General features: G+C 47.1%; 1 protein-coding gene across 1 annotated transcript in view; it reads right to left on the bottom strand.

Moving 5' to 3' along the window:
- The window catches only part of Pnpla7 (patatin like phospholipase domain containing 7), an 82,361-nt gene that overhangs the window by 8,643 nt on the left and 63,864 nt on the right, over positions 1–9,854 (bottom strand). The window contains exons 22-26 of the mRNA XM_021156454.2: positions 7,823–7,886; positions 6,936–7,104; positions 5,575–5,757; positions 4,506–4,624; positions 3,416–3,599 (exon numbers count right to left, since the gene is read on the bottom strand). Coding sequence (XP_021012113.1) covers positions 3,416–3,599; positions 4,506–4,624; positions 5,575–5,757; positions 6,936–7,104; positions 7,823–7,886 — 719 coding nt within the window. The remainder of the gene's footprint in view (positions 1–3,415; positions 3,600–4,505; positions 4,625–5,574; positions 5,758–6,935; positions 7,105–7,822; positions 7,887–9,854) is intronic.

Here is a 9,854-nt window from a genome sequence, read left to right as displayed (position 1 = left end):
CCTAGTACTTGGGAGGCAGAAGCAGATGAATCTCTGTGAGCTGAAAGCCAGACAGGTCTACACAGAGTTCCAGGCTAGCCCGGGTTAAATACTGAAACCCAAAAAAAAAAAAAAAAAAAAAAAAAAAAAAAAAAAAAAAAAAAAAACCACCAACAACAATAGCCCAAACTCCAAACAAACAACAAAAAAACAAGAGTTGAAGAGATTAAGGCAAGATTGGTAACGGACATAGAATGGGAAACTATACACAGGATCAGGTAGAGATTATAGACATGAAATGCATAACTGCAATGCCAAAACCAACAAATGCGTGCAACAGCAGAGCAGACATAGCCCAAGAGAAAGAAGGCATACCATGGATATTGCTGTCCTGAAATCACAGCTGCAGTAACATCCGACCTGACACTTTCACAGTGGGGCCTCCCATCTCACTCTTTTTTTTCCCTGACTGCCCTTTCAAAGCTTACACTTTTGCTCTGTTGACACTTTCTAATATCTGGTCTTGTCCATTTTCTGAGAGGTCCTGTGCTGGCCTCAAATTCACCATCCTCCTCCTCTTCCTCCTCCTCAATGTTGAGAATTTACTAAATAAAGAATAAACTCACAAGCTGCCACGGGGTCATTGGCAGCAATTTATGAAGTAGTTCTAATTTCCCTTGATAGCTGGCTGTCTCATGCTCTTTCATACTAGTCTTAATTACTAATTAACTCTCATATCACACATTGAACATAAGTGTGTGTGTCTCTGTGTGTGCCTGTGTCTGTGTGTGTGCATGTGTGTATGCCTGTATGTGTGTCTGTGTGTATATGTCTGTGTGTATCTGCCTGTGTGTGTATGTGTGTGTCTCTATGTGTGTGTTTGTATTGGTGCGCGCGTGTGCGTGTGCATGTGTGTGTGTATTACAGAATAGCTACAAAAGGATTGAAAAGACTTTACTGGAAGAAAAGTCAATACAGAGACAACAGATCACTGCATCACTGCAGATGGCTAAGGTGTAGTAAGATTATTAGCTACATAGTTACTGAGCTGTTAGGGGCCTGGAGAGCAGCAGCACCAAGGGGAGCGCAGCCTAGCCTGCTTGGCAAACTCCATGCTAAAAGACCCTGTCTCAAAAAGCAAGGTAGATGATACCTGATACCTGAGAAATGACACCTGAGGTTGTCCTCTGGGACAACTGTAGGCGTGCACATGCGCACACGCACACGCGCACATATACACACACACAGAGGCACGCACATACTTGTACAGACAGACAGACAGACAGAGGCAGAGACACACAGAGAGGCAGAGAGATAGAGACAGAGAGTGATATAAAAATTAGTTCCTTCATTCAAAGCTGCCACTGAAAGAGAACCAGAGACTGAGGGACAGCACTAGCATAAATACACCTGGAAATTCTCTGGGAGGCTGGGGGAGATGGGGGTGGGCAGCGCGAGACTTCAAATGGATGCTTTGCAACAAAGACAGTGAAAGAGGGGAACCTGAGTGGCTTCAAACTAAAGTCTGACAACATCCAGGGTAAACTAGAAGAGGAAACCGGAACTCTCACACATGGCTGGTGGGGTGTAAACGGTGTCACGACCCCAAGATCAGGTAATTCCACTCCTATATTTGTCCCAAAGAAAAGAAAAACATATATCCACTAAAAGAAAAAGGATGATTATAATTTTGCTCCTTATAACTGGAACCAAAAAGCCCAAACATCTGTCAAAAACAGAAGGAAGGCTGTCAAAAATCCAGTGATGAGGGCATCTCATGATGGACCCCCACCTAGAACTCAAACAAACGTCAGTCTTCACTCTGATGGGCAAACCTAGACAATGAGCACGCATGGGAAATTCTGAGCAAACAAACAAAGCAATAAATAAAAGACGTGCCACTGGCGGTCTCAAAGCAATACCTCATTAAGGAAAGAGACAACACTATGGGAGGAAAAGGCCGTCCCCAAGTTAGAACATGACAGTAATATTTATAACACCTGAACTTGTGAGGCTCTGGCAGGACAATCTCAAACTCCAGGCCAGCCTGAATCAGGTAAAGAGAACCTGTCTCAAACAAAACAAAATAAAGAAAAATAAAATTGAAAGTGTTAAAATATTTTAGTTGAAAAATTATAGTTGAAAGATACAATTGAAAAAAATCTCTAAGGAAACAGAACAAAAACAGAGTTTAAAAAGATATGAGAAGGGCTGGTGAGATGGCTCATCGGGTAAGAGCACTGTCTGCTCTTCCGAAGGTCCTGAGTTCAAATCCCAGCAACCACATGGTGGCTCACAACCATCCCTAATGAGATCTGATGCCCTCTTCTGGCGCATCTGAAGACAGCTACAGTGTACTTATGTATGATAATAAATAAATCTTAAAAAAAAAAAAAAAAGGCTAGGAGAAGCAGAGGCGTCTCTTGGGACACCACTATTAAGCTCTGGGAAAAGAGAAGAGAGAAAAGCAAAGACTGTTTTTAAAATGGAACACTCTGGGGCTAGAGAGATGGTTCAGAGGCTAAGAGCACACTGAACCTCCGGAGGATTTGGGTTTCATTCCCAGCACAGCACCTACACGTCAGCTCACAGCTGTGACTACAGTTCTAGAGAATCCGACACCCTCTCTAGGTCTCTGCAGACAATAGATATTCATGAGCTGCACATGCAGGTAAAATACCTACATACATAAAATAATGAAAACTGAAACATCTCCTAGAGTTTCAACCACATCAATTTCCAAATGTGAAAGGTCTCAGGGGACTGCATCACAAGTGAGACCAGCAGCAGCAGCAGCACTGAGCCACTAGCACATCCTTTCAAACAACAAAATTAAAAGAACTCCCTAAGGCTCCAGAAAGGAAAGTCAGAGCATTGAGTAAACAGTATTGGTAATCTTGACAATACCCAAGCTACACACACAGTACAACTCTGACACAAATTCTCAGATATGATTTTCATTCTGAATTCTATGCCTAGCCAAACCCTCACTCATGTCTGAGAGCAGAGGAGAAGGCCTGTGGACAGGTCCAGTGCTAACACTGTGACCTCCCACACAACCTCTCCAGGAGATTTCTACAAAGATAAAGACAGGAGACGTAGAAAATAGAGCTAAACAAGGGAATAAAACAAAGGCACTTGTTAGGATGGTGGCAAAGACAAATTTCAGGTCCAACAATCAGCTGGAAAGATATCAGTAAAGATGAGGGAGTGATGGGCTGGAGGATGCACAACCCTAGAAATCTCAAAAGGAGACGATCTGGATGGAGAGGGTGTGAGTGCTCTCTCTGGGAGTGTTCGCCAGAACACCGATAATACTGCAAATGGAACTGAAGCAAACACAGCAGTCAGAAACTCCTGAGAAGGAAATGATGTCAGGGTCCCATGGACAGGATTCATCTCTGAAAGAGCTGCACCCTTACAATGCGGCACACACACTGCCAGCACAGCACGGGCTGTCACAGCACGGGCTGTCACAGTGCTGGGACCTCATGACGAAGATGAGAGCGAGAGACAGACGGAGGCAGAGCCACGGACCACGAGTGTTCACAGCGAGCAGCGCATGCACATTGTTGGGAGGTTGGACGTAGTTACTTCTGGGCAGCCTTGTAGACTTGGCTCTGGGAGGGGCAGGCAGATGACTGCTTCTTTTATCTCACAGAACCATACGGCTGTTAAGTACCCCTTGAGCAAAGTGAAGAATTCATCGACTTGCAAACCAGGACCAGGTCTAGACCTAACTGTTCTAAGCTTCTACTATCCAGAGCCACAGATAGGACCAGGGCCTCTCCCTACCTGGCAATGGAGGCTGTCACACCACTCCGCTAGGCCAGCTTTCTCCAGGATCTCAGGATACAGTGGCATATCACTTCACTACCAAATTGAACAGAGGCCAGCTCCAGAGCTTCAGAGCACCCTCTTGGGAGATGGGCACTCTGATGCCACCCTTCACGAATATCTGGATCACCACTTCATCTTCCCCATGATACCCTGGGCCTCCACCTCTTTCAGCTCAGAAGGATCAGATGACAACTCAGGGCAGGAATTACATGGGTTAAAAGTCCTTTAAAGAACCCACAGCCCAAAGAAGTAAAGACCATTTTTCTAGTTCATGAGCACATTAGGTCATTCCTCCACAGAGAGTATATTAAAGTGGGAAGAACTTCATGGGAGCCCAATGGGGAAGCAACATAGGACAGGAGCAGACAATATTCAAAGAGGAGACACATGGCTAACCAAACAAATGCTTCTAAGCATAGACGTTCAGACAACATACACATTTTCTTCTACCAAACTGGCATCAGTGGAATCCAGAACATCTGGGCTATAAACGTTCATATACCCAGATACTTAGGCATGCAGACCACACCCTTGCCATCCATGCAGACTCTTTCCTGGGGATACTAGTGTGGTCCAAGGGTGTCTTCATCTATGGCACCACACTACCATCTTCCTCAGTCAGGGTAAAGCTGGTGGGAATAACTGTCATTCCCACATACATAGCACACAGTTGGATGGGAACTCACCTAGCTCCACCCCCTCCAAGCACCAAGGCAATGGCATTGCCTGTCAGCATCCGTGCCAGGCGGGAAAAATCAGAATGACGGTCTGGTGGTCGTTGGAAAACACGTGTATACATCTCAACCTGAGAGGAGCCAAAGGAAGACAGAGGTCTGTGCATTTCTTCAGCTAAAACTCTGCATGTCTTTTTGTTTTTTCTTTTTGGTTTTTTGAGACAGGGTTTCTCTGTATAGCCCTGGCTGTCCTGGAACTCACTTTGTAGACCAGGCTGGCCTCGAACTCAGAAATCCACCTCTCTCTGCCTCCCGAGTGCTGGAATTAAAGGCATGTGCCAACACGCCTGGCTATTTGTTTTTGTTTTTGTTTTTTTAACTCTGCATGTCTTGATTTGCCTCATATCCTATCCTTTCCAGAACACAGCCCTATGAGCACCAAAGTGCCCGGAAAGGTCCAAGCTTACCTGGTGGGTACAAACAAACCAGGAGGGAGCTTCTAGACTACCTAAGACCACAAAGCCCCCTAGGATGTCCTACCTGAGTCTCTCCACTGGCCCTCTATGAAGACAGTATTCTCAGGAGCAGAGATGCAGTTAATAGGATGCTGTCCATTGAGCTGTGAGGGTTGAATGGGCTATGGCATGTGGGCATCACCTAGTTTTTACACTGGGCCCGAAGAACTAAAGCTGACCCAAGGAAGAAGTGTCTCAGGGTGTGTCTGCTTCTGCCCTGAAGGGATAGCGTAGGGACCTGATCATGAGATCTCTCTGGGGCTTTGGCTAAATGTGAGGCTCTCAGCCTTGGACCCTGAACCTAAGTCAAGCACAGACTCCTGGGCTTCCCAGGTCTTGATGGCCTCTGTGCTTGTGCTCTCACCATGTTGTGCCTTTCTTCATCTGCAAGGTAGCACAAGAATTAAGGTCACAGTCAGAGTTCAGAGGCAGAGGCAAGCCCAACCAGAACCCACAAGCCCTGATGCTGCGTAAAGGGGGAGGAAGACAATTTTAAATATATAGCTGAAGGCTAGAAATGATGTAGTCAGGGCCAAGTCCCACTGAGCCAGCCCACCAGGCCTCACCAGCTTGGGCAAGCTCCTCTTAGAGAAGACCCGGCGTGGGCAGCAGAGGTGCAAATGGCCAGAACACCAACTTCGCATGTTGAGCCACTCCACTGTGCGGGAAGGCACTGGACCATCCTCTTTGTGCAGCAAGATTAGCTGCTTCTGGGCACGCACAGCTGTGCTCTCCAACATCTGCTCCAGCTGGGGGAAGAGAAGGGCCTGGTCAGCAAGTTCAGGCAAGCCTGAGCACTGAGCACATATAGAACCAAGGACCATCACAGAGCTGTCCCCGAGATCTACACTCAACAATACCCTGATGACTGGCCCCAGAGAAGACAGTGTGTGATTGGTCTAGTTAGTAGCTAGGCTATAAAGATGGCCCATCTTGGGGTTACTAATACTCTGACCACATGGTCCACTCAACTGTAAATGCTGGGTGGCCAACATGGCTGTGAGGGTGCTCAGGGTACGAGATAGGAGCGTGTTCTGTATCTCAAATACTACTTCATGAATGTGCGCTACAACCTTTACAAATGATGCACACCTTTTGGGGAACTGCCCTTACAAAATAGCACTGCTTCTCTACAATGGGGACCATGTCAGAGGGGATGAATTTGGCTGCTCCAAGATTAGACAGGCAGAGGACATGCCTGAAATGAGAGTTGAGCAGGTAGACCAGAGAGGAGACGAGAACACTAATCAAAATGAAGACTTATTGCTCCTCAGAGTTTTCATTTCTGGGAAGGACATGGGGCTTTTCGGCCATACCTGCAGCCATCCACAAAGGGAAACTGAAAACAAGCCGCTCAGCACTTGGCCGAATCTAATAAGAGCAAACAAGCCCTCTGGGGTCAACAGCCTGAAAGCCTCTGAAGACACCTGCACTTGGCTCAGTGCTGTGCAGTAACTGCAGAGGCTGCAAACAAAGATGGTATGGTGTTCACAGTGGAGAAACAGCAGCCGTCAAAATGGACCAAACCGGGGTGTGTGTGTGTGTGTGTGTGTGTGTGTGTCTGTATCAAAATCCCACCTACTGATGGAAAGGCAAATTTCATGCTGGGTGTAGGTGGCACACACCTCTGATCCCAGCGCTTGGGTGGCAGATGCAGAGGGATCTCTATGAGTTCAGAGGTCAGCCTGGTCTATATAGTGAGTTCCAGGACAGCCAGGGCTACAGAGTGAAGCCCTGTCCCAAAACACCAAAAAATAAATTTCAGAATGATATAAAATAGGCCTCTGTTTCTCTATAACCTCTAAGAGTGAATACTGCAAAGCGTCTAAAGAGTGGGTGGAGATATGCGGGTCCTCTTCTGAGTAATATTTCAACCAAAGCAAAGATGAACATAGTTCGGGAGATGGAAGTCCCTCTGAGCACTCACCTCACCTACTGCCGGCTCTTGCTCACCCAAGCCCACAATGAGGATGCAGTCAGCCTGCCGGATGCAGCGCTGGGTCCACGGTGTGAGTGTGCCGTCTGCCTGATACAGCACAATCCGGTGGATGTCCTCCTGCTGGCCCAGCCAACTGGAGAGCCGGTACTCATGGATGCTGCAAGACACAGGGCAGCACCTCACCTTCTTAAAATAATTTTTAAATTTTATTTATTTATGTATGAGTGCTCTGTCTGCATATATACCTGCAGGCCAGAAGGTGGCATCAGATCCCTTTATAGGTGTCATGAACCACCATGTGGTTGCTGGGAACTGAACTCAGGACCTCTGATAGAGCAGACACCAGCCCCGAAATTTTTTTTTCTTTTCTTTTCTTTTTTCTTTTCTTTTTTTTTTTTTAACAGTATCTCACTATATGGCACTGCTGGCCTGGAACTCACTCTGTAGGCTACACTAGTCTTGAATTTACAGAGATTGGTCTGCCTCTGCCTCCTGATTGCTGGCCTCTCACCTTCTGTGGAGTCTTAAGACTCCTCATCTTCATTAGCATCCCTCCCACAGAACAGCAAAGGAGGCTTGGAACTAGGCAGTTGAACAGAGGCTGTGGCCAGGTCTAGAGGTTGGTGGCTTAAGAGAAGGTGAGATGCAAAGCTGCCTATATGTTAAAGAGAGGCCTGTTGTCTCCTGGACCTCTAGTGGTACCCAAGGACATATACAGAATAGAGAGTGCAGCTGGACAAGGAACATGCTGTCATGTGCAGACACCAAGCACAGGGATAATGAGGTCCATCTTAGGACCATGCCAGGGCAGCTAAGAAAGAAGTTCGGATTGGCTAAAATTCTCCATGTGAGACCGCACGGGGGCAGGGGCGCACCTGTCTAGAGCAGCGGAACCCAGGCGTTGTTTGATGTTGTCACTGGTCAGCAGCAGGACAGGACCTGAAAACAACCACCTATTTCAGAAGTCTGTCCCAGCAGCCACCTCTTAGGATCAGTGTTTACACCTTGTCCTGGGGTCAGCTCCCTGAGAGGGATTGCCGGCAATGGGATGAGCCACGCTTTTAGGCTGCCTCTCCAAATCTGGGTCTCCTGTTGATGGATGAACCAAGTCCTTACAATCTTACTTGCAATCAGGTGTGTGGACACAGGGTGGTAGCACAGACAGCATGCCACAGTAAAGCTTGAAATCCTGTAATTGCCCAAAGCCACATCTAAAGTGGCCTGGATCTAAATCTAGTTCATTCACAAGCAGATGACAAGCTTTCACATCCACGCTTCTCAAATTAGCTAAGGAAAGGTCACCTGTGGCTCGGAAGCAATGCAGAGGGCAGAGCACTGGGCACCTCAGGAAACTGCCTCACATGGCCATAGGTGGAAAAAGGCCTAGCCATGGGAAAGCCAAAAATAATACACAAGGAGACTTAAATCACTCTTAACAGGCCAATCATGATGACCCAGCCTCAAATCCCAGCACTTAGAAAGTAGAGGCAGGTGGATCTTTATAAACTCAAGGCTAGCCTGGTCTACATGCTTCCAGATCTGCTAGTCTAGAGCTACAGAGTTAGACATTGTCTTAAAAAACAAACAACAGGCCGGGCGTGGTGGCGCACACCTTTGATCCCAGCACTTGGGAAGCAGAGGCAGGCAGATTTCTTAGTTCAAAGCCAGCCTGGTCTACAAAGTGAGTTCCAGGACAGTCAGGGCTACACAGAAAACCCCTGTCTCAACCCCCACCCCCTGAAAAAAACAACAACAACAAAATCATTCTAAACAAGCTCTTCTAAGAGTGTGCAATTAAGAGATCATTTGTAAGAGTCCACCCTTTCTCTAAACAGTGTCTCAAGCTGGCCTTGAACTCCTAAATTCAAGAAGTTGACCCAGCTCTGCCTTTTAGAAGCTGGGACTACAAGCAAACTCCACTGCATCTGGCAACAGTATCAAATTTTAATTAGCAGCTGTTTCTTGGAGGCATACAGAATAAGGGGATCTTTACAGTTGTGAAGACTACTAGGATGTAACTATCACAATTCCAAGTTAAACTGTACAAATTCAGCCAGGCATGGTGGCACCTGCTTGCAGAGGGAGGTGGACCTCTGGGAGTTCCAGACTAGTCTGGTCTACACAATGAGTTCCAGGCCAGCCAGAGATACAATGTGAGACCCTGTGGTGGCACTTGTCTTTAATCCCAACACTGGGGAGGCAGAGGTAAGTGAATTCTGAGTTTGAAGACAGCCAGGTCTACAAAGTGAGTTCCAGGACAGCCAAGCTTCACAGAGAAACCCTGTCTAGGGGATGAGGGGGAGTAGAAACTTTTTAAGCAGGCAAATCTGTCCCACTACAGAGGAAGAGCAAAGGACAGCAGATCCATATGCACCTCCAGGCTACTGCTTCAACCTGGACAGTAGCAAGAGATGGGGCTACACATTTTTAATATCCATCCCTGTTAAGAGGCCATCCTGCGTAAGATAGATGAGATCTTGCGACACAAAACGTGTAGGTGCGGGCTGGAGGGATGGCTCAGTGGTTAAGAGTACCGGTTGCTCTTCCAGGGGTCCTGAGTTTAATTCCCAGCAACCACATGGTGGCTCATGATCATCTATACTGGGACCTGATGGATCTGGCGCCCATTTCTGGTAATGCAGGTGTACATGCTGACAAAGCATTAATTCAATCAATCAATCAATCAATATTAAAAACAACACACACACACACAACAAACAAACAAAAACAAAAAACATGACAGGGAGCTAGCTGCTGGCCTGACCCCACTGGGTCTGCCTGCCCTCCATGTGCTTCTGCTGTCTAAGCCCCGCCCCCTTCCCCTGACTCCACCTACCCTCAGGGGACCTTTGCTGTCTAAGCCCCGCCCCCCTTCCCCTGACTCCACCTACCCTCAGGGGACCTTTG

The sequence above is a fragment of the Mus caroli genome, chromosome 2, assembly GCF_900094665.2.
Source record: "Mus caroli chromosome 2, CAROLI_EIJ_v1.1, whole genome shotgun sequence".
Classification (NCBI taxonomy): Eukaryota; Metazoa; Chordata; class Mammalia; order Rodentia; family Muridae; genus Mus; species Mus caroli.
Note: the sequence above shows the minus strand (reverse complement) of the source record. Positions and strands in the feature narration are given on the sequence as shown.